The sequence below is a fragment of the Dipodomys spectabilis genome, unplaced genomic scaffold, assembly GCF_019054845.1.
Source record: "Dipodomys spectabilis isolate Male_0828 unplaced genomic scaffold, ASM1905484v1 ptg000115l, whole genome shotgun sequence".
Classification (NCBI taxonomy): Eukaryota; Metazoa; Chordata; class Mammalia; order Rodentia; family Heteromyidae; genus Dipodomys; species Dipodomys spectabilis.
Genome location: NW_024870792.1, coordinates 6,999,492 through 7,023,684, shown reverse-complemented (window position 1 = coordinate 7,023,684; position 24,193 = coordinate 6,999,492). Strand labels below are relative to the sequence as shown.

General features: G+C 34.4%; 1 protein-coding gene across 9 annotated transcripts in view; it reads left to right on the top strand.

Annotated features, from left to right (window-relative positions):
- Positions 1-23,641, top strand: part of Pms1 (PMS1 homolog 1, mismatch repair system component) — an 86,167-nt gene extending 62,526 nt beyond the window's left edge. For 6 of the 9 annotated variants that reach the window (XM_042688365.1, XM_042688358.1, XM_042688359.1 and 3 more), the window contains 7 exons: positions 1,942-2,064; positions 2,829-2,972; positions 3,130-3,989; positions 14,533-15,018; positions 17,216-17,346; positions 20,386-20,546; positions 21,754-22,148. In XM_042688365.1, the coding sequence (XP_042544299.1) occupies positions 1,942-2,064; positions 2,829-2,972; positions 3,130-3,989; positions 14,533-15,018; positions 17,216-17,346; positions 20,386-20,546; positions 21,754-21,918 (2,070 nt within the window). In that variant the 3' untranslated portion in view covers positions 21,919-22,148. Of the gene's footprint in view, positions 1-1,941; positions 2,065-2,828; positions 2,973-3,129; positions 3,990-14,532; positions 15,019-17,215; positions 17,347-20,385; positions 20,547-21,753; positions 22,149-22,488 lie in introns of those variants that run through there. The other 3 variants (XM_042688363.1, XM_042688362.1, XM_042688367.1) reach the window with 3 other exon arrangements.
- Positions 23,642-24,193: the final 552 nt, after the last annotated feature.

Genomic DNA, 24,193 nt, shown 5'->3' with positions numbered 1-24,193 from the left:
CCAGGATACTTTCCCTTATTTTTCACTTAAGGCTAGTGTTGTACCACTTGAGCCACACCTCCACTTTTGGCTATTTTTTGCTGGTTATTTGGAGATAAGATAAATCCTCAGGATTTTAGCTTCCTGAGTAGCTAGAATTATGGGAGTGAGCCACTGGCACCCAGCAGTAAGATTATTTTTGTGACAGTTTAAGAACCTTAATAGACATTTGAGAGTGAAAAAAATAGAACATTGATATCAACAGTGCCAAGTATTTGCCATGTTAATGAAATACTCAGAGAAATTTTGTTGTTCATCATGGGTCTTGAACTCAGGGCCTGGGTGCTGTCCCTGAGCTTTTGTGCTCAAGGATAGCACTCAACTACTTTTAGGCACAGCTCCATTTCTATTTTATATGTGGTTAGTTAATGATAAGAATCTCAAGACTTTCCTGCTGGGGCTGGCTTTGAACTGCAATCCTCAGATCTTAGCCTCCTGAGTAGCTAGGATTACAAGCATGAGCTACCAGTGACCAGCTTACTCAGAGAAATTTAATGAGAAAACAAGAAAGAAGCACCTGAGAATAGAATTCAGGGGTACCAGGAAAGAAACCAGCAAAACAGACTGAGAAAGAAGTAGCAGAAAGAAAGCAGAAAAAAAGACAAACCGAAACTTTCAGCTCTCTTTACCTTACATTACTCCTTTCTTTCTCTTTCTCTTCCTTTTTATCCTCCTTCCCTCTCTCCCTGTCTCTTTTTCTTTATTTTTTAATCCACACACCATAAGTCTTTCAGAATCTAAACAGGCCTTCCCAGATGACCAGTAGGTGCACCCAAGAAAAGTTTCATGTTACCTGGTAAATTATACAACCAGTTATAAATGCTGTGAAGTTTTACAGTTAATTAAGTGGTATCATTTTATAATGGATTATCCAGACTTATTAATTTATTTTTTCAAATTAGCACAATTTGGCACTGTGACAATAATGCACTTAGTGTTCTAAATTTAGTACTGCCTCTCTTTAAACACTTATTTTCAAGGGTAAGCCTTAGACATAGGTGACAGCCTACAAGCTATGTTGGTAAGGAGCCTCATGGTTTCTGCTTAGTTAAAAAGAACACTTTCCCTTGCATTGGTATTTAGCTTTCTTTATACTAAGCTAAATTTTTACTATTAATGTTTATTAACAGATTAACAACACATTTATTTCTAGTTTTTACATATATGGGACTGAATTTTAAAGAACATGATCAGAATCACATAGCTCATAGTAAATTCTAGCTTCAGTTTATTCTTATCAATCCTCTATATTGTTTTTAGCTGGTTTAATTAGCTAGCAGTAAAAATAAGAACACATTTCCTATCTTCAATCCCTAAATCTCCCCTCTCTTCATTTTTTCCTAGTAGCTTTGATTTTCTTCTTACTTGTCATTTGTAGAATAGAGAAGGATAGCATATAAATAATAGGTAAAGTTCTTGTAGAAAGGTTTTCTAAGCAAAGTGAAGATTAAACTCAGAAATGAAATTCACTAGATTGACTTTTTTAGCATGCCCATAAAGATAACAGCAGAAGTTTATGAGAAAACATGGTTGAAGAGAAAAGGATAAATAGCTAGAGAAAAGTCACAATGTGAAGAAAGAAGTTTTCTTTTCTTTAAAGGTGAGTATAAGCTGAGAATGTATGCTATTTGTTTAGTATTTGAAATTAAGACCATTCACGAAGGTTTTATACAGGTCCATTTTTCCTTGGAATTATAAAAAGAAAAGCAAAGAGTACTAGTTTAGTATGCTTCAGCATTTTATTCAAGTTTAATTCATAGGTTTTCAGAAAGTATATGCCTTTTTCAACCTTAAGTGGGAAATTTCATTCCTAGCTTTTTATACCTTTTAATATATTGCATATAGCCTGGCCTTTGGAACTACACTGTTGACATTGATATTCTCTACCTATTATCATTATAGATTTATCTTAGTGGATTCTTTCCAAAGCATGATGCTGACCACAGTTCCACAAGTCTTTCAACCCCAGAGAGAAGTTTCATTTTCATAAATAGTCGACCAGTACATCAAAAAGACATATTAAAGGTAATCACTTTTAATAAAAATGTACTTGCATCAGAAATTTTAAAACATCTCTGTCATTTGTCAGATTGTTACAAGGCGCGACTTCTAAGAATTAGCTCTAAAATAAGTAAAAGATGATGATAAATACTGTTTCATGTATCATGGGAGTTACTTATATATAGTGTCTCATTTATTCTTCGCCACAAGCCAGTGATGCCTTATTATCTGTATTTACAGAGGAAGCAATGCTAAATGTCTATCTTAAGGAATGTGACCAGAAAGTCGCAGAGTTTTGATTTGAACCCCAAGTCTTCAAAACATTTATGGTTTCTACCCATAGGACCAATTGCCCTGATATTTGTACTTCTTATGAAAACTTGTGATTCATATAGGTTTGAGGTCTCCAAATGACTGTTACTACTATTTAGATATTACTTTCCTAGATACACAGTTTTATGTGCTCAGATTTCCAATGAAAGTGACTCCTTTTGGTGTTTTTTGTTTTGTTTTGTTTTTGTCGGTCATAGGGCCTGAACTCTGAACCTGGGTACTGTCCCTCAACTCTTCAGCTCAAGGCTAGCACTCTACCACTTGAGCCACAGCACCACTTCTGGCTTTTTCTGCTTATGTGGTGCTGAGGATCGAACTCAGGGCCTCATGCATACAAGTCAAGCACTCCACCACTGAGCCACCTTCCCAGCCCCTTTTGTTGGTATTATAAAGTTGGCAATACTGTCTTTGTTTACATGATGTTTTTGTCTTTTATTCATTGCATGTATTTCCAGTTAGTCCGACGTTATTACAGTCTTAAATGCCTAAAGGAGTCCACTCGTTTGTATCCAATTTTCTTTCTGAAAATAGATGTTCCTACAGCTGATGTGGATGTAAATTTAACACCAGATAAAAGTCAAGTATTATTACAGAATAAGGTAACAATTTTCAGATAATTACTATATGAATTTACACTATATACTTATGTACTCTTAATTATCTTGTGTAAAAGAGACTTATTGTTAATATTTTTTCCTTTAAATTTTAAGCATTTTTCATTATATTCCCCTAATATTTGTTAATTTCTATTTTTAGGAATCTGTTTTAATTGCTCTTGAAAATCTGATGATGACTTTTTACGGACCAGTACCTAGTACAAATTCTCATGAAAATGATAAAACAGATGTTTCCTCAGCTGAAACAGTAGAAGCAGATGTGCTTTTTAATAAAATAGAAACATCTGGAAATAAATGTCCAAATAGTGATATTGAAACTATAGCTTCCCAAAAAGGTGTACATAATGATGAATCTCAAAAAACCACTGATCATTGTTTAAATCACCAAATAAATAGTAGTGATGATCATTTTAATAGTGAAAATTCTGACATCAGTAAGAACACTAGAAATATAGTTAAAAAAAACATAAGAAATAACTTATCCTGGGAGGATATCCAAAGTGAAGGTAGTGAAGCTTGTTTCAAAGGTTCTATTAAGCATATACAATTAGAAAATAGCAGTAAAAGCCATAGAGATGATAGCGGGAAGCATAAAGAAACATTGTCTCCTGAAAAGTCTTTAGATATTTGTGCAGAAGACTGGAGCAAGGGAAATTTACTTAATTCAGTTGGCGAGAATATTGAACCTGTGAAAATTTTAGTGCCTCAAAACAGTTTAGCCTGCAGAATAAGTGATAATGATCAAGGCCTTGAACAAAAGAGTCTCAGTGATGGTTCCTGTAATAAAAAATCAAATGTAATAGATAACAAGTCAGGACAGCTTACAGCTTATGACTTAATTAGTAATCGCGTGATCAAGAAACCCATGTCAGCAAGTGCCATTTTTATTCAAGATCATCGTGCTCAGTTTCTCACAGAAAATCCTAAGACCAGTTTGGAGGATGCAGCAGTACAAATTGAAGAACTGTGGAAGACATTGACTAAAGAGGAAAAGTTGAAGTAAGTTTCCAGAGCTTGCATGTGACCCAAATGCTCGCTGTTTCCATTCTATATGACTCACTGGTTGAAAACAAGTTTTTTAACTTCATGTTTAAGGAAAAGCAGAATGGAAAAATTCCTCTTGGCTTAGGTAGAGTGTTTTTTGATGTCACTTTTTTTCTCAGATGTTTTTATTTGGTGAGTTTGAGGTGCTTTTTTGTTTTATTTTGGAAAGGCTTACTCTTTTGCTTGCTTGTTTGGTGCAAACCTTCACTGATTTGAAGTAATGATGATTTAATACCTTGACTATCCCATTTTAAAAATTGGTTGCCAGAATATGTAACACAGTAAAAGAATTGTGCCATTGCTGCAGGATCAATTTAGTGGTGTTAATACTGTCCCTACTCAGTATAACTCACAACTTCTGAAATTTCCTTGTAACAACTTACAAACTATAGTGGGTGTTGAATCCATGACCTCATTTCACTGGCCACTATATATATCATGATCAGCCCTACTTCCTGCATACCTCTCCCTACCTTCTATCCTCTTCTTTTATTACCTGAAGCAGATTTTACACACACTATCACCTATTCCATGTATATTTCAGTATTTAAAATATAAAGAAATCATCACCATAAAATAATTTGTCACAACTTTTTTAAAGGCATGAAGTTCTTGATACATTAAATATTCGATGTTTTGAGATTCTAATTTTATAAATACCAAATCTTTAGAAGTTTATTTTGAATCATGCACATAACTATAATTGTCTTTAATTTTATCTAAAGAATTATCAAGTCTAAAGATAAATGGAATTTATAGAAATATCACATATTCCTCCTCTCTCTTTACACATATATGTATATGTGTGTGTAGTATATATATGTATATATATGTGTAGTATATATATGTGTGTGTAGTTATATATGTATATATAAATACATATATATGTATGTGTAGTGTGTATATATATATGTATATATATAGTATATATATATAGTACTAGTTAAAAATAAAGATAATAGATTTTTAGGTACAATAAATCCATTTTCTGAGAAAGATCATCAATTGATAGTTATCTGGAAAGAGAAAACTAAATAGATGTTTTCAGTTCTTGTAGAAGTAGAGACAGTTATTCTGTGAAAGGGTATTTCTCTGTTGTGAATGACAATTTTCACTTGCTCTGAGTCAAAACATTTTAATTTTAATTGTAGAGATAGAAAACAAAAAATATAGGACCATGATCAGCTGAGTCCCAAATCATGATTAGTGAAAAGGTAGAGCAAAAATGGTATTACACACAGGAATCCTAGTAAGTCCACTTCCATTCATTCTTTATCTTGAAATTCTTACCATGATCACCAATTCTGCAAGGAATAGTGAAGAATATAAAAGTGGACTCTTCCTGAAGGTCTTCAATCCTTCTCTCCTTTTCTTCCCCTTTTGCCTTTTCCTAATTCCCTTCTATTTTTCCTTCCCTCCCATTCTCCTTTCCATTCTATTCCTTCAGTTAGGAAATACTTACTGAAAAATCTGTATTTGTAGACCCTATGTTTTCCAGCTACTCACTACCAGTTACAAACAAAACCTACTTCCCTTATTTATAAATGGAACACTCTGGTAAAGAGTCAGTTAAACATGCAGTAATATAAATTACAATGAGTTTTTAAAAATATAACTTTTATTATTAAGATAGTGTACTAAGGTGTTACCATTTCACAATTTAGGTAATACATACATTTCTCTTTTGGACAATGTCTCCCCCTCCTTCACTTTTCCCCAGGTTTCCCCAGGTTTCCCCTTCTATGTCTGTCCACAACTTATATAGTTCATTTTTCATATGGTGTATACTGAATACTATGATTGCATTTGTTCATTCTTCCTTCTTTCCTGCACCCTCTTTGGCCCCCTAAAAAACAGAAAAAGAAAAAGCACACAAACAATAATAAATTTCAAGATAAAATATAGTGAGTTATGGAAACACATAGTAGTTTGGCTTAATCTCATATATGGGACAGGAAGTTGCTTCCCTGTGTGGAAACAAACCAGAAAGATTTTAGAGCCTAGAAGGAATAGGATGTTTAGAGAAACAGAAATGTCTCCTCTCTGACAGGAAGAGGATATAAGGGACTCTGGTAAAGAAAAAGGAGCCATTTTTTAAGTTCTTTTCTGGGTTTGTTTTGCTCTTTTATCTTTCTCTCCTTTCCTTTAGTGGACTGGAAACCGTGTTTATCCATGTGACCTGCCTTTGTGAGGGGTGGTCTCTGTCAATTTGTGTTAATTTGACCTTTCATTTGCAGTAGCTATGAAATGTATCCCTACTTAAAAATAACCAAGGGTAATTCTTCAATGGGAGTGTAACTAAAAATGGTAAATCAACTTTATAATTAAATGTAATCTTTAATCTCAAAAAACATTAGAATTGACTGCTGATCAAATTTTCCGTTCAAGTTTTTAGATCTCTTAACATAAAATACAAAGGTAGCAGCTGTTTTTACTTAACATTTACCTAATATTCCTTTGGACATAACTTTTTACATTTCCCAAGGAACTAATTAAGTTTGACTTCTTAAAAAATCAAAAGATTGATACCATATGTGAAAATTTGCACATTATAATTAATTACAAATGGTGACCTTTATCTCGAACTCATTTTTCACCACATTGGAAAAATCTTGACTTTCGAATGTCAAGAGCTAAAAATACTTATTTCTAGTACCTGTTGAAAGTATCCTTGAAAATCATGTGTTTTATATGGCTAATCCAGAACTTCATATGCTAAGTATAACTGGTAGAAAATAACTTCTAAATATGTAAATGTGTCATGGTAATTACCAAAATAATTTTTGTTATACGTGATACATTATATTAAATAATAATTTACAATGAGATAAAGTCTTTGAGAGGGGTAGTAGGGGTAGTAATGGGTTTGGCTTTGAGGCTTGAACTTAAATCTTTGTGCTTACTGGGCAAGCAGACAACACACTTTTGAGCCACAGTCCTTTAGCTTCTGGATGGTTCTTTTGGTTTTAGTTTGGGGCTTTTTGGGTAGGGGCTCAAAGTTTTCCCTAGGTTAGCTTGGACTTCAGTGCTTCTGCCTATATTTCTCACATAGCTAGGATTACAGCCATGCTCCATCATGCAGCATGTTGGATCAGATGTTGATAAAGTTTAGGCTGGCTTTCAACCATAGTTCTCCTAATCTCTGCCTCTCAAGTAACTAGAATTAAGTAGGCATGATCATGCCCACAAGGTCTTTATTGTTTCTAGCACATTCTTAATCAGATAATATTTATTTATTCAACAAACATGTGCTGAGTACAAACTACCTGCTATATTATGGTTTCTCTTAGTCTCACTGTCAGCATTACAGTTCTTTCAAGAATGTTGTTTAAAATTTGAAACACTATCTTCATGAATGATAATATTCTTTTTTTGTACATTTTTTAATTGTAAAAATGCTGTACAGAGAAGTTACAGTTACATGAGTAAGGTAATGAGTACATTTCCTATTGAGCATTGTTGCCTCCTCCATTGTTTTCCCCCTACCATCCATCCCTTCCCTCCCACCTCCACAACTACCACCCCTCCCCCCCAGAAGTTGTAAAGTTTGTTTTCAACATAGTGTTTTGTACATCTCCTTACGATGGGTCAGCCTGTATCCTTATTTAAGTATTTTGTTTTTTCCCTTCCCCTCCCTGAATTAGAGAAGTGTATATACAAGATGCAGGGCACCAACATCAAATACAGTAAAAACAGGGGTTATACTGTGGGGGAGGAACTTACAAAGCAACAAAAAAAAATCACATGGTACATTATAAATACGTTAGAAACAATAGCAAGAAAGAGAAAAGATATTTGTGCCCCTATCTTGGGGTTCATTTTGCTTAACATCATCTTATATGTACATAGGTTTTGGCCGTTTCTCCTTGTCCTACACTGTACTAGTTATTGCAAATAAGGGAAACCATGTGACCTGTGTTTCTTCGGGCTTGGCTTACTTCACTTAATATAACTTTTTCCAAGTCTGCATTTCTTAACAAATGGGGTAATGTCAGTCTTTCTGATGGAGGCATAGAATTCCATTATACACACACACACAAACACACACACACACAAATTTTCTTGATCCATTCATCCATTGAGGGGCATCTGGGTTGGTTCCATAGTTCCATATCTTAGCTATGGTAAATAATGCTGCGATAAACATAGTTGTGCTGGTAGCCTTAGTATGGCCTTGTTTGTGATCGTTTGGGTAAATGCCCAAAAGTGGGATTGCTGGGTCATAGGGGAGGTCTATGTGGAGACTTTTGACTCCATACTGTTTTCCAAAGTGGTTGAACAAGTTTATACTCCCACCAACAATGCTGAAAACCCAGAAATGAATCCAAAACCGATAGCCACCTAATCTTCAATAAGGGAGCTAAAAATAATAGAATGGAAGAAAGATAACTTCTTTAGTAAATGGTGCTGGCAAAACTGGTTATTCACTGTAGAAAACTAAAGCTGGGTCCTTACATAACACCCTGCACCAGAATCAACTCCAAACGGATGATAGACCTCAGAGTCAAAGCAGACACCCTGAAAACATTACAGGAAGGAATAGGAGAAACCCTAGGTCTCCTTGGCACAGGCTGAAATTTGCTTAATAGAGACCCAGAAACACAACAAATCAAAGAAAGGTTGGACAAGTGGGATTGCATGAAACTGAAGAGTTTCTGCATGGCAAAGGACTAGCTAGCAAGTTCAATAGAAATCCCATGGATTGGGAGAAGATCTTCACTAGCCATACAATGGACAAGGGTCTGATATCTAAAATATACTTGGAACTCAAAAAAAATTAAATACCCCCACAACAAATCCTCAAAGAAACATCTGCCCAATAAATAAGTGGGCTAAAGACTTAAAGAGAAACTTCTCTGGAGGAAATAAGAATGTCCAATAGAACAAGAAATGCTCAACCCCTCTAGCCATAAAAGAAATGCAAATTAAAACAACATTGAGACTCTACCTCACCCCAGTTAGAATGGCTATAATCAAGAACTAATAACAACAGATGCTGGAGGGGATGTGGCCAGAAAGGAACCCTAGAGTAATATTCTTTTGGCCTATATCTTGACATTTTTCTTAAACATCTCAACAACTAGTCATCTCCTAAGCAAACATCTCTAGATTTTGTAACCAGTATGGCAACTCTGGTGCTTAGAACATCACTTTTATTTCCATAACATATACAAGGTTTTCCTTTAATGCTATGTGCATATTACCTACAATAGAATGCAGTGATATTTTAAGAGTAAGAGAAGCTCTCTCCAAGATTTGTTTCGAACTATTATTATACTTAGCTGAATTCATCAATAGTTCCAATTGTGATTTTTAAACATAGCCACCTAACCTCAACCTAGGCCTAAGAGTGGTGGCAGGTATCTCCATTTTTTACAAAGAATGATCTAACTGCCATTCTAGGCTTTTTGGCTCTTGAGGTTTTTGTTTTGTTCTTTTCGTTACTGAAAAGAAAGAAAAGAATTTGTAACAATATCCCTACTGTAATTTTGAAACATCCCTTTTGAAATTGAATGAAATTAGATGGTTTAGTTATGTTCAGCTTATTAGATTTATTTTTTCATAAATGTCTAAAATGAGAATTATCATGGAAAAATTAACATTTGGCTATTAAATCATAGTAATTTTTTATTCTGTGTGCTAGTTTAGTGGCTTGAAATTTTTTTTTTTTTTTTTTTTTGGTCTGGTCGTGGGGCCTGAACTCTGGGCCTGGGCGCTGTCCCTCAGTTCTTCAGCTCAAGGCTAGCGCTCTACCACTTGAGCCACAGCGCCACTTCCGGCTCTTTTCTTTTTGCTTATGTGGTGCTGAGGAATCGAACCCAGGGCCTCATGCATGCAAGGCAAGTGCTCTACCACTGAGCCACCTTCCCAGCCCATGAAATTTTTATTAGTATGTACTAACTACAGTATTAATCTATGTAAATTTGCCGTTGGTAGTATGTATTCCATATTAGTGTTACATATTTTTCTTTTTGAATGCCTGTTCCCCGACATAAATATATAAACTTATTCAAAAAAAATCTCTAATAAAGTATAGATCATCACTCTATAAAAACCTCTCCTAAAAAAAAAAAAAGCCTCTCCTGATACATCTCAAGTAGGTTCCACAGATAATCACAGTTTGTTGTTGTTGCTGCTGCTGCTGCTGCTGCTGCTGTTGTTGCCGTCCTGGGCTTGATCTCAGGGACCTGGCACTATGCATGGGCTTCTTTTTTGCTCAAGGATAGAACTCTACCACCTGAGCCACAGCTCTGCTTATGGCCTTTTGGTGGTTAACTGGAGTTAAGAGTCTCACAGACTTTCCTGCTCAAGCAGCTTTGAACTCTGATCCTAATATCTGAGCCTTGTAGTTGGAGCTAGGATTACTGACATGAGCCACCAGCACCCAGTTTACAACTATAGTTTTGCTTTCTGTTATACTACTTCGTTTTACCAGTAGTTAAAATTCATGTATAAATAATATGTATTTGACTTCTCAACAAAATATTTTGTGATTAATCATTAATTTTTAAACCAGGGAGTAATATTCAGTTTTGTAAGCATTCCAAAATTTTTTCAATCACTTTCCAATCATGGGTCTTTGAATTTTCAGTTTGTGACTACTATTAGTAAAATTCTATTTTTTAACAAACTAAGTATTTAGGGCTTTTCTAAATAAATTTCTGATTTCCAGTTTAACATCAACAGAGAAAATGTCATAGATTTTATTCTTTATGAATGCTTGATCTTTTATTGGATGTTCCATGTACACTTCAGTGTACATGGTTCAAGCCTATAATCCTAACTACTTGGGAGGCAGAGATTGGGGAATCTTATGTTTGAAGCCAGCCCAGGCAAAAACATTCACAACACTCTATTTCAACAAATAACTGGGCATGGTGTCACATACCTGCTATCCCAGCTGTGGAAAAGCACAATGATGGTCTCAGCGGGACAGGCCTGTCCTTTCCAAGGACACAAATAGGAGGGGCATAGCCTAGGCCAGCTAGGCAAAAAGCAGTGTTAAAAAGGGACTGGAGTGTGGCTTGTTTGAGCACCTACCTAAGCAAGCAGTTCAACCCCCAGTATGGGTAGGGGCAGGGTGGGCCCAGAACCTGTAATGTCATAATGGCTACACAATAGTATTCTAAAATAGTATTTAATTAAGTTGAAATGTTGTTAGAATCTGTAAACTCAGTGACAGCTTTTGGGGGTCTAGTTCAATCACTGAGGGAAGAGGGTACTAGTATTGCCAACTCTTATTCTGGAATTTTCTACCTTTAAATCTTAGAGGTTTTGTTCAGTATAATTTGAAGCTGTGTATATTAGGTACATACACATTTGTGATTTTATAATCCCTTTGTCATCATACCTCCCTAATAGTAAACATCTGTTTCTGTTTTTTCTTTCCGTTTTGTTTCGGGGAGGGGAGGTATTCTGGGGTTTAAACTCACAGAGCCTTGTGCTTGCTAGGTAGATGTGCTACCTCTTCAGCCTGTTCCCAGTAGCTATTTTTCAGATATAGGGTTGTGTTTTTGCTTAGAGTGGGACTCAGACTGCAGTCAAATAAAGCATACCACACATGTCCAAGGAAGGAAAAGTTTAATGTCAGGAAAGACTGATAGGCTGCTTCCATCCAGACATCAGGGTGAGAAAACATGAAAGAATGAGGAGGTTGAAGACTGTTGTGAGGGGTAATTGACAATTGTGGTTGGGCCAGGTCAGGGCGACCTGACTTACGGGGCTAACTCAAGCATCTGGAATATCACCTAGGGACTTCACCACAGCCAGCAGTCATCTACCTACAGCCTCCCAAGTGGGTGGGTTCAGGGACACAAGCCTGTGTCCCTGTGGCCTGTGTCCACCACACCTGGCCTACCGATTGGTTGAGATGAAGTCTCAGTTTTTGAAATGGAGTCTTCCTAATTTTTTGCCCAGATTGGCCTCTTTATTCTTCCTATCCCTACCTCCCTAGTAACTGAGATTATAGGTAAGAGCTACCAAGCCTGGCCTCTGTATTTTTATTTATTCTTTTACACTTTGTCTTATAAAAGTGTAACTATTGTAGACACATAAAAGTTGGCTTTTAACTAAATCTGTTTTAATTGGAATATTTATGTAACCCTAAACATTGTTATCATTGATTTAAGTGTAGCATTTTCCTGGTAGTTTTATGTTTATTCCATATGTTTTGTTCTGTTTTTTCTTTTTTGAGAGAAAGAGGGGAGGGGGTCTAGTGAATATACTTTAGCATCTAATTTTAATTGTTCTATTAATTTTAAATTATTTTTCTTCACTAATAAATACATTTATCATAGTCTACTTAGTGTTAGTAACGTGCCATCTCACATAAAATGTAGAAACCTAGTAAGTATATTTCCACTTATGTTTGATACTCTCTTTTTCTCTCTCGGTCTCTCTTTCTTGCTCTCCTCCTGTCTGTCTCTTTCTCCCTTTCTCCCTTTCTTTCTCCCTCTCTCTTCCTTTCTCTTTCTCTCTTCCTCCCTCTTTCCTTTCTTCCATTCTTCCCTCCCTCCCTCCCTTTCTTCCATACTTTCTTCCTTCTTTCTTTCTCTTTCTCTTTTCTTCTTTCTTTCCTTCCAACCAACCTTCTTTCCTTCCTTCCTTCCTTCCCGCTCTCTCTCTCTCTCTCTCTCTTTCTTTTTGTTTCTTTCTTTTCTTTCTTTCTTTGCTTGAACTCAAGGCTTTGGTCCTGTCCCTGAGCTTCTTTGACTCAAGGCCAGTAGCCTACCACTTGAACCACAGCACCACCTCTGGCTTTTTCTGACTAGTTTATTGGAGATAAGATTCTCACAGGCTGGCTTCGAACCCTGATCCTTAGATCTTAGCTTCCTGATTACAGGATTACAGGCCTGAGCTACGAATGCCTGACTAGATATACTGACAAAAAATATCTTTTATCTGAAAATACCTAATCTTTTTGAAGGATATTTTTTCTGTATATGTTGAATTTTTTATTTTTTTTGCTACATTAAATATTTGAGTTGAAATTCAAACACTTAAATTGAAATATTTGAATAATTGAATTGTTCCTAATGATATTCATTTGTCTTTTCTTCTTCCCTCATCCCCTGATTTGTTTTGGTATTTTTGTTTTGAGGTATTTTGTTGTTGTTATTATTTACCATCTCTGATCTGCTTCTAAAGCTACCTAATGAACACATTTCAGATGTGTTTGTTAGTTCACGAATTTCCATCTTTCTTTCTTAAAATACTTCTCTGTTGAGATTTCCCCCATTCTCTTTAACTCTCCTGTATGGATCATCTTAAACTCTTAAGCACTTACTTGTAATAAGTCTTTTAAAGACATTGAATTCTACTAGCTACTTTTTCTGTATTATTGCTTGAGTGGTAACTTTTACATGTATAATGGACATTGTATATAATATACTTAAAACTCAAAGTTGTATATTTTTCTTCTGAAAAGTGTCAACTTTTGTTCTTCCATACTTTTAAGTTTTAGATCACCTTAAGCTGTGGGCTTTATTTTACATTTTATTGGGAAGACTAAGCATTTTGTTCTGGGTCTTAAAGTATTTTTCTTAGTTCTAGGACAGGATTTTTTGTTTGTTTGTTTGTTTCCTTCAGTCTTGGGTCTTGAACTCTGGGCCTGGGGGCTGTCCTTGAGCTCTTTTGCTCAAGGCCAGCTCTACCACTTGAGCACCATTACCACTTCCATAGGACAAGATTTTAACTAAAATGTGGCACTATTCCTATTTTAATTAGAAGCTCATAACATTTATGAATCCACAACACAATGTGTAACTCAGATTTCAAACTTATTTTCCCTGTACTGAGCAGCCGTTGAAATCTCTGTTCTGCTCATTTAGCCTTGTAAATGTTGGTTTCCTCTAGGCTCCCACACAAGGGATTCTCTGGGATTTTCTCTCAATTTCACATTGTTCTAGAAGCAAGTAGCTGTGTGTTCTGATGACTCAGTCTAGTACTCAACAGCTTTTTTACTTAGTTCTTGGCATTCCTTGTCTCCTTACTCTAGGGCTGGTCCTCTGGTTACAAGTTGGATAAACATACAAATATAAATCTATTTGTCTGGTTTTGACTGTTCTTCTGTACCAGTTTTAAATAGTTTGCTTTTATATTTTGTTCAGATTTTATGTAATTATATACAGGAGGGGTAGCCCCATGGACATTTCATTGTCATTATTCGACCTTGAGTATCAGTTCTTTGTTTTTTACAAAATTTTCCTTAGATGATTTTTTTTTTTGAGCCAGTACTAGGGCTTGAACTGTGTTTGGGCCCTGTCTCTTAGCTTTTTCACAGAAGGTTACCACTCTACCATTTGAGCCACAGCTCCACTCCTGGCTTATTGGCGATTAATTGGAGAAAAGAATCTCATGGACTTTTCCTGCCTGGGCTGTCTTTGAACTTCAGTTCTCAGATCTCAGCATCATAAGTAGTTAGGATTAAAGGACTGAGCGACTCATGTCCATCTGATAAATGTATATTTGAATATGACATCAGTTTTTCTATTTTTAGATATGAAGAAAAGGCAACTAAAGATTTGGAACGATACAATACTCAAATGAAGAAAGCCATTGAACGAGAGTCACAAATGTCATTAAAAGATAACAGAAAAAAGATAAAACCCACCAGCACCTGGAGTTTGGCACAGAAACACAAGTTGAAAACTTCATTGTCTAATCAGCCAAAACTTGATGAGCTCTTTCAGTCCCAAAATGAAAAAAAACGGAGTAAAAATATTAAAATAATAGAGATACCTTTTTCAATGGAAAACTTAAAAATAAACTTGGAGAAACAAAAGGAGTTTGACTCAGAAGAGAAGGATGAACTTTGCTTAATCCACAATCTTAGGTTTCCTGATGCATGGCTAGTTGCATCCAAAACAGAGGTAATGTTACTCAATCCATACAGAGTAGAAGAAGCCCTGCTATTTAAAAGACTTCTTGAGAATCATAAACTTCCTGCAGAGCCACTGGACCAGCCAATTATACTTACAGACAGGTATGATGAAGGAATATAGTTTTCCAACTTTAAGAACGTTTATGCATACTAGATTAGAAATTGGAGGTAAAAGTTAAAAACTGTTTTTTACTCAGAACAAGTGATATTTAAGGAAATCTTTTTAAACGTTTTTTTAGCTAAATTCTTTTTTTTTAATTTTAAGTAGTTGTATGAAGGGGTTTAAATCCCACAGGGCAACTTATTATTGCATATTGATTAATATCTGGAATTAATTACTTATAAAGAATTTTAGACTGCTTTTGCTAGTACACAAGAATACTATCTAGTATCCTAAGTTCAGAATACACTTCTACATTCAGTAAATATCAAATATGTATCTCCTTATGTTAGTGACTTCTCTGGAACAATTTTGAAGTTAGATTATAATGATCCTCTTTGATTTTGTAATGCTTTAACATTTTAAAACATACACTAAAGTAAAATTATACGGACAATGCTTTTATCAGCAGTTATTAAAGTTTTGCTACATTTTCTTTATCTCTTCTTTCTCACACACACACATGTATTTTTCTTTCTAATGTCTTTGATAACAATTCTTTTATATTTTTCAGTATACTTCTGACCTAATAGTACTAATTTGTTTTCTCAAAAACAAGCACATGTGAATTTTTACACTGTTTTTCTGAATAGTGTTTATAATTTTTTATTTAGATTTTCAAGTACATGTCCAAATTATACCTTAAATTTTTTTCTGTTAGATTTGTTACTCAAAAAGAAATACATTTTAGACCCCTACTGTCCTAAAAGTAAACTTTTCTTTTAATTGAGCATGCATATAACAAACACATAATTTAAACACATAATTGTTTTCTCCTCCTGAAATGTGGCATCCTCTTTCAAAATTACTGCTTCAAGTTTTTCAAAACTGAGTCTTCTTTGATTATCTCATCATTCTAGCAAAGTAAGTATGGGTACAGACTGCTCACTAGAATTCTAATGTTAGTTATGTAGCTTACTTCTTAGTAAAATACAAAATAAATGCTTAGAAATACAGTAGTAACTAATGCTAATTGAGCATCAGTGTGATACTTTGCAATGACCTTTTACAGGCCCCAGCAATTTTGTGAGTCAGGTTTTATCATTTACATTTCATAGATGAGGAAACTGAAACACAGGCTTTTAAATTGTGTGTGTGTGTGTGTGTGTGTGTGTGTGTGTGTGTGTGTGTGTGTGTGTGTGTGTGTGTGTGTGTGTGTACCTACTTCTCATTACTACCAGCTCTCAGACTGATTATCAGAATGTGGATAGATGAGGCATAGTTTATCTAATACATAGTTAAAGATTTCCTCTTTGTGACAGTTTATAAGTGACTCCTCACATTCAGTGGAGTTTGAAGTAATATAAAAATGATGAGCAAAGACAAAATTGCATTTTCTTCTTTTTTTACACAAGTTGTTAAAAAATGTAATCATTACTTTTCATCCTGTCATAGTCACTGTGTTAAATACAGTGATCGGATAAGAATCACAGATGTAAACTAGCTAATGACTAAAGCGATTTTGTTTTTGTTTTTGTTTTTTGCAACTACAGATAAAATGCAATGAAAGAAATCAATTAGGAAAGCTGTATAATTTGCCATTAGCTTTTTTAAAGAGGTAAAGTGTTAAAATGAACATAAATCAGTGCTTATGTACCACTGTATATGTTCCATATGGCAGATAGATATTCATTTAATGAATGGGGAAGTGGTCAACTCCCAAAGATACAAGTTTTGAGGAGAAAAAGTTGTATGTTTACTATTTTTTACGTTGAAGAAACCTTGAGAAGCAATTTAAAATTTGACAAAATATACCACTATAGTAACTTGACATTATTTTATCTTTTAAAAATATATCTTCTGTCTGATTAAGATCATAAGAGGATATTTCTAAGTAGTTTTGTGTTATGTTTAGGGGACTATTTTTTAAATTTCACATAGAGCATTTAACACTCTAGAAGGCAGAAATCGGGGTTTTTGTCTGTTTCTCCTTTCTATATGTTCACTGTAAGATAGTTTGTCTTCTGTAAATTATTAACAGGAATTTAAACCACTTTCTCGTAGGACTACTTACGTCTTTGAATTTGGTTATTGAGAAAAGAAAACTTTCAAAAAGCCTAGAGAGATTTTTTCCTTTAAATTTTCTTTATTTCAATTGATTATATTGAATAACTTCAGGTACCATAATTTCTTTTTCAGTCTTTTCAACGGATCTCATTATTTAGAGATTTTATGTAAAATGGCATCAAATAACCAAAGATGCAGTGGATCGACTTATCTCTCTGATCCTCGTCTTACAGCGAATGGTTTTAAGATAAAGTTGATACCAGGTATGATCATGTGATTTAATATTTTCTGGCTTGAAAAAATAAGTCTTGTTCTAAGAGTTGTTTTTCAGATTTTCAGAAATCAGTGACTTTGTTTCATTAGAAGTCATCACCTGTTTGTAAACAGGTAATAAGATTGCCTCAGCTTGAAAAAAACATCTTCTTTAGATGATGTAATAAACAGAGGTGTAGGGTACTGGAATGACTTAATAAAAATGTTTACTCCTTTTTCAGAAAGTATTTACTTGCTTGGCTTACTAAACATGGGATTATCAGCAGTCCTGCTGTTCAAGAGAGTATGGTATGATATTCCATGACTTTGCTAGAAGACCTTTTGTTTAATATGGAAATCCACAAGAAAACATAGCTCTCTAGGATAATTCACTTTTCTTTGCTGGCCCCAATTGCTCTTTTATAAATTCCATACTTAAACTGCCATCTGACCTCTCTTTTCATCTGTATCAAGGAGTATAGGCACTGTGAAGAATGATTACAGTGGCAAATTTGTTATATCCAAAGTATAGAAAAAAAGGTTGTTAAGGGAATATTTTACTGAGACACAAAACCAAAATAAGTAAAGACAATGTACAAAAGCAGAGGTAGGTATAGGTATAAAGGATATGTTTTGATGTTCCAACTTAATTTTATTGATTTTTGCATTTTGAAAGATATCTAGCCTGATCTTTTAAAGTCTTACCTCCGTTATAGCTATTTAGACTTGATATGTAAATTGTATATCCAAATTCCAACTAAATTATTCAGTAACAGGTTAAGAGACATTCATATTTTCTTCATTTTATTCATCTTTTACTCCCATTTTTTATTGTTTCTTTAGCAACTATTTTCTTTCTAATTTAGTGAGAATTTTCCAGTAGTATATTAAGCTTGAATCAGCAGTCTTTCAGTTGTCACTAAGTATCTTTAGATGAGGATAAAAATATCTGAAAAAAGAATATATCTGGTTTTAAGTCTTAGTATGACCCTGAAAGCTTTGCTTATTGACAAAAATAACTTCCAGTACTGCTTTAATAATAATTTTATATTTCTGGAAATTGAAAACTTGTTAAACCATGTATTCTCCCTGAATACTGACAAGTGTTTTACATAATTTTATGGAAATGTGTAGAAAGTTTAATGCTACATAGTTCCAAATTAAAGTTCTCCATTTGTGGTTGTATAAGCAAAGAAATTAAAAACAAGTAAATCTGTGAAATATGCATAATTATCAGAACATATCCAGTCAGTTAGTACTATATTCATGCAAAAATGAAAAATGTTTAGATGTAGAATTTAAGATTTTGTTATTTCTTTCTTATTCTTCTGCTTTTGTTGTTTGCTTGTTTGTTTTGAGTCAGTCTCATTATATAGCCCAGGCTGATCTTGAATTGTAAATCCTGGCTGGCCTTAAACTCTGGCTCTGCCTCCCATGTGCTCGTATTATGGTCTTGTACCATCACTCTCAGCTTGGCTATTTTCATCTCTATATAAATATGTAAACGAGATGTGAACTACAATACTCTTCAGCTTACCATTTGCCTATCTATGTACTGTTCTATTTGAACTATTTTTGCTGCTCAAACTATTTAGTCTCTCTTTATTGAGTCTATCTCGCCTTTTAATACTATGATATAAAATCTTACCTATTTTCCAATTGTTTCCTGAGGAAAAACATTAGAATACCTGGATTGTATACTCTGCCACCATTGCATCTGCCATTCAGATCAAGAAACTAGTTGTAACTAAGAACAGGTGAGAGATTAGATCATTGAAGTCTTAGGATCATTGAAGTCTTAGGATCGGAATCTCTCAAAGTTACATCACACCTCTTATTTTTCTAATGCATTAATAGATACTAATCCAAAATTTAACTCCTTTTCCTTAAAGTTAATAGTATATGGATTTCAGTATTACACTTGCTATTACCAAATACAGACAAATAAAGCAAACTTCTGCTATCTTCCAGCCAAATTTATTGCTTTCCATTATGTGCTATATAGATTATCTACCTAATTAATCATGTAGTTAGCATTAATTTTAATGACAATTATCTAAAATAGTTTAGGTAATATTTCATTTTTAAACATCATCATAGCAGAGTTTTCTGGTAGTACTGAAGATTTGGGCCTATGACCTTGTGTAGCTAGGTAGGTGGGATACTGTTGAGCCACACCTCCAGCCCTGTTTTCCACCTACTACTTTTAGAATGGTGTCTCTTTTCTTGACCAGTAACCCACTTGAGGCTAAATCCATCTGATTATGCTACCCATCATGCTCAGATTGCAGGCATGTGCCACTATGTGTCCAACTTTCTTTTCATGGAAAAAGAATCTGAATTTTCTGTCTGGGATGGCCTGGCATAAAAATCCTCCAATAGCCCCCCCCCCCCCCCTCCCCCCCCCCCGCCATGTAGTTTAGGATGGTAAATGTCTGCCACTTATACCTAGTTATGGGTTGAGATAAATTTTTCTGCCTGTGTTGAAAAACTGTGATAATTCCCATTTTAGCCTCCAAGTAACTAGTACTGTAATTGTAAGCCACTAGCACTTAGCTTGTCCTAGAAAATTTGCTAAAATATCAGTATTTCCTTCCTTCAATTTAATTCATATTAATAAATTATGTTTTTACTTTTATTAATTTTAAGCTAAAATACAGAAAAATATCTAGGACTTTAAAATAGATAATAGAATAGTTTAGCAGCAGTTTGCTAAACTACTTAAATCGTTTTTATTTTAATAAATATCATGGGACATCATTTTCTCTCCAAAGTACGAAATGTTGTAAGCAAATATAAGGAGCAGACCAGCTGTAACGGAGATTAAATTAAATTATATAAAGGACATGTGGTGTCAATGAGCACTTATGACTTAATGTGAAATCCTATGGGAAATTCTTTGTTGTCCAACTAAGAAACAAAACTTTGTGTTGACTATTAAATCCTCATGAAGGTTCACTGAATGTTCTAACAGTGATTTTGTTCTTAATGGTCATGTTCTGGAATATAATTTTAACTAAACTATGTCTGTGTGTGTTTTTTGCTTTTAGGAGTTTCCATTACTGAAAGCCACTTGGAAATAGAAGGAATGGCTAATTGTCTCCCATTCTATGGAGTAACGGATTTAAAAGAAATTCTCAATGCTATACTAAACAAAAATGCAAAGGAAATTTATGAATGTAGACCTCGGAAAGTGATAAGTTATTTAGAGGTACACATCATTAGATTATGCAAGCTAGGTTTTATTTTGATTTTTGTCCACATAGGTTTTGAACTCAGAGCTTCACTTGTACCAACCGGGCTATATATATGTACCCCCAACCCTTTTTTGCTTTGTTTTTCAAATAGTGTCTCAGCTTTCACCTTAATAAATGGCTTAAAATAATAAAAATATATTCTAAAAAGGTTTAGTGGTTTATTATTTTATATCAGCCAGACACTGTTGTCTCATGTCAGTCATTGTAGTTATTCAGAAGGCTAAGATCTGGAGGATCTTAGCTAATAGCCAGTCTTAAGAGAGTCCATCTCCAAAGTAACCAGCAAAATACTGGCTAGTCATTAGAGTGGTAAAGTAAGTGCCAGCCAAAGAAGCTGGAGACCCTGAGTTCAAACCCCAGTAATGGTAGAAAACAAATAAAAAACCTTTTTTTCCTTCATCATAAACTTAGGGTGGTAAATTTTGTAATGGTTTCTTGCCATAACATTATTTCTTGGGCACATGTTGTGAAACTCATGGATGAGATTTTTTTTTTTTTTTGCAGTTAATTTCTGTAGGTAGGCCTCTTAGAATTGATCCCACTTGTTCAACTTATAATACCATATCCTTGTCTAAAATTAATTGTAATACACTTCTAAGCCTTAATCTCTTTAATATCAGAAGGGAGACAAAGGGAAAGATATAAACTATTGAGTAAATACTTTTCTAAACAACATCCACTGAAAATTAGAAGTGAGGACAGTAGTTCACTGTCCTAGAGGGTAATGTGCCCCTTTCCTGACTCCTCATCTTGTTCATTTCTTCCCTTTAGTAATTCTTCTACACTCATTCAGAACTTCTTTTCTCTCAGCCTGAAATGCTTTTATTTTGTCCATGGTCTTTGCACAACAGTAAATTTAAATAGCTTTAAAATGCTGTATCTTAATGTAAGTTTTGCCAACCACAAATTACTTTATCAAGTTGCCTAATTTAATCACTATAATTTTTTTTCTTATGTTTTCTGTTCCTTTCCACTGAATACAATTTTCATAGGAGCAAGCATCTTGTTTTCAAGTTAATTTTATATCACCAAAAAAAAATGGGTGCTTCATTTTCATTGAGTGAACAATATAAAAGTAATCAGTTTTCTTACTTCTTCCTAGGTTGTTATGTTTCTTGCTTTGGGGATATTATGATAAAATGTATTACTTTTCTTTGACAGGGAGAAGCAGTACGTCTATCTAGACAACTACCTATGTACTTACCAAAAGAGGACATCAAAAATACAATCTATAGAATGAAGCATCAGTTTGCAAATGAAATTAAAGGGTGTGTTCATGGTCGTCCATTTTTTCATCATTTAATATACCTTCCAGAAACTTCTTAATTAAATATGTTTAAGAATATGTTTAAACACAGTGAGAACATGAAAGAATAAGTCAGTTTTTATACCATTTTTATTATCATGTGTTAAATGATTATGGCTTATTTGTATTATTATTCTCTGACCTATTTCTCTGTGTATGGCTTATTTGTATTATTATTCTCTGGTTTATTTGTATGTTGCAAATGCTCCAAAAGTTGTAAAAAATTCAATAAATCAATATATACTATTTATATTTTATCCTCATAAACAGTATGCACTTTGGGTAGTTGTCTTGGATGGTTCTCAGAACTTTCCCATCACACAGTCTCAACTGGTGAACTTAATAGAACTTGTCTATCTTGTCTAAAATAAGATAAAGAGACAGGAAGTGGGAGAAAATAGTAAGGTGAAATTTAGAAAAGAAGAATATAACTTCTAAAATCCTACCATCTTGGGAGTAATAGTTTAGATGTTGATCTTTCTTACATTGTTTGGTCTTTGAGGTCAGAATTTTGTTGGGAACATAGAAAGACAAAGTTTTAACAAAATTAGGGGTAACATCACTTTTTTTTTTTACATGCATCCTTTCAGAAAAGGACATCACCATGCATTTGTTGGGTAAGATGCATTATAGTGGACCCAATGTCTCCAAACAAGGTACAAATTGTAATACTCAGAATTCTTCCTTTGCCCAGCCTTTTCTTTTGCCAAAGTTTCTATTTCCCATGAACCAAATTTTGCATTTTCTTTTTTCTTCTATGACTATCTTTATAAATATGGGACACCTTTCTTGAAGTAATCCTTTTCAACTGGTTAAATGGAGAAAACAACAGCTCATCAAGAAGAGAGTAAGAAAAGTTGTATTACATATTTGCACCAACTGTAATCAAAATGAGGTCTATTTAACTATTAAAAGTCAGTATTTGTTCTTTGAGAGTCTCTTAAATGGAAAAGCCCATATTTTTCTATCCAGTCCTGAAATCTACCAAATCAGTTTGGTAGTAATGACAACAGTTTGTTACTTATTAGTTAGATACATTAAGCATTTATAGTGTTCTTATGCTACTGCTTACCATGAGACATAGGACCTAAAGAATCATTTGGATGCAATGAATAAAAGTATTTGGGGACTGTGGAGGTGAATATATAATACTCCTTGACACTACTTTTTAATAAAGGCTTGTTCAAATCACCTTCGGGCTATACTGGCTTTCTGGTGGGAGTCTGAAACAGCTCAAGCAAGTGAATTGGCCACTTTTTCTGGAACAGGGGCCTAGTTGAAGTGAAGGCTTTTTGAGCCCACATAGGTCCAAGCTCCTGGCCTTCATGTTGACATAACCTACAACTGCCCCATTCTCTCCCCTCTATCTCACCCCATTCTCTCTTCTCCCCTCCCCCAAAAGCTGGCAGCAGTCCCAACACATACGATAAATGACTAGAGTAAATGATGACAGTCAAGCCCTGGCCCAGAGGATGGAGGTAGCCAAGGGTATTAAAATCTTCATAATGGAATCTTATCCTGGGCAACATCCACAGTGAAGACAGTGATGATGCCGAAGCACAGGGGAGATGAGGCCTGTAGACTCCTATTGGACTAATGTTTTGTCAAGATAGTAACTAAGCCATGTCTGAGGTTTTAGATATTTAACCTCCTAAAAAATGTTAGGCCTGAGTTTAGATGGACTTATTTTTGTTTTCATTTTATTCAGTTGTTGGGACTCAACTTGCAGAATTTGAAATCCTTCCCATCACAGCCTATGTTTCTGAAATAAAAATGTTATTTCCTTCTCCAAATACTGACTGGCCTCTTTAATTTTCATTATATCTTTGCAAAATTCCTTCAGTTTCATAAAATGGAAGGGCAGAGAAGAGCCATTAAATAAGTTTAGATTAGGGTCTACACTTTCAAAATAAGGTAACATCACAAATACAACCAGAGTTGACAGAAAAATTAAAGTGCCAGTACTGATCAAAATACTTAACATGAACTAGACTTATTCTTAGACTTGGTCCATTTTACATAAACCAGTGTCCATGGATACATAGTGACTAACAACAGTTTTAAAGAAACTAGAAGTCTAGATGATTTACTGGAGTAAACACATTTTCCTTTCAAAAGTTGATAGTGTCATTAAACAAAATGACAAAACCAAAGGAAAACTGTCTGAAAAAATTAGATAATTTTACCAAATTTTTTAAACTTCAAAGCCTACTCTAATGTTTCCACCAATACTAGCAACATGCCAATGGATTGTCATCATTGCTGCCTTGAGTTTGTTTCTTTTATTTAGTGGAT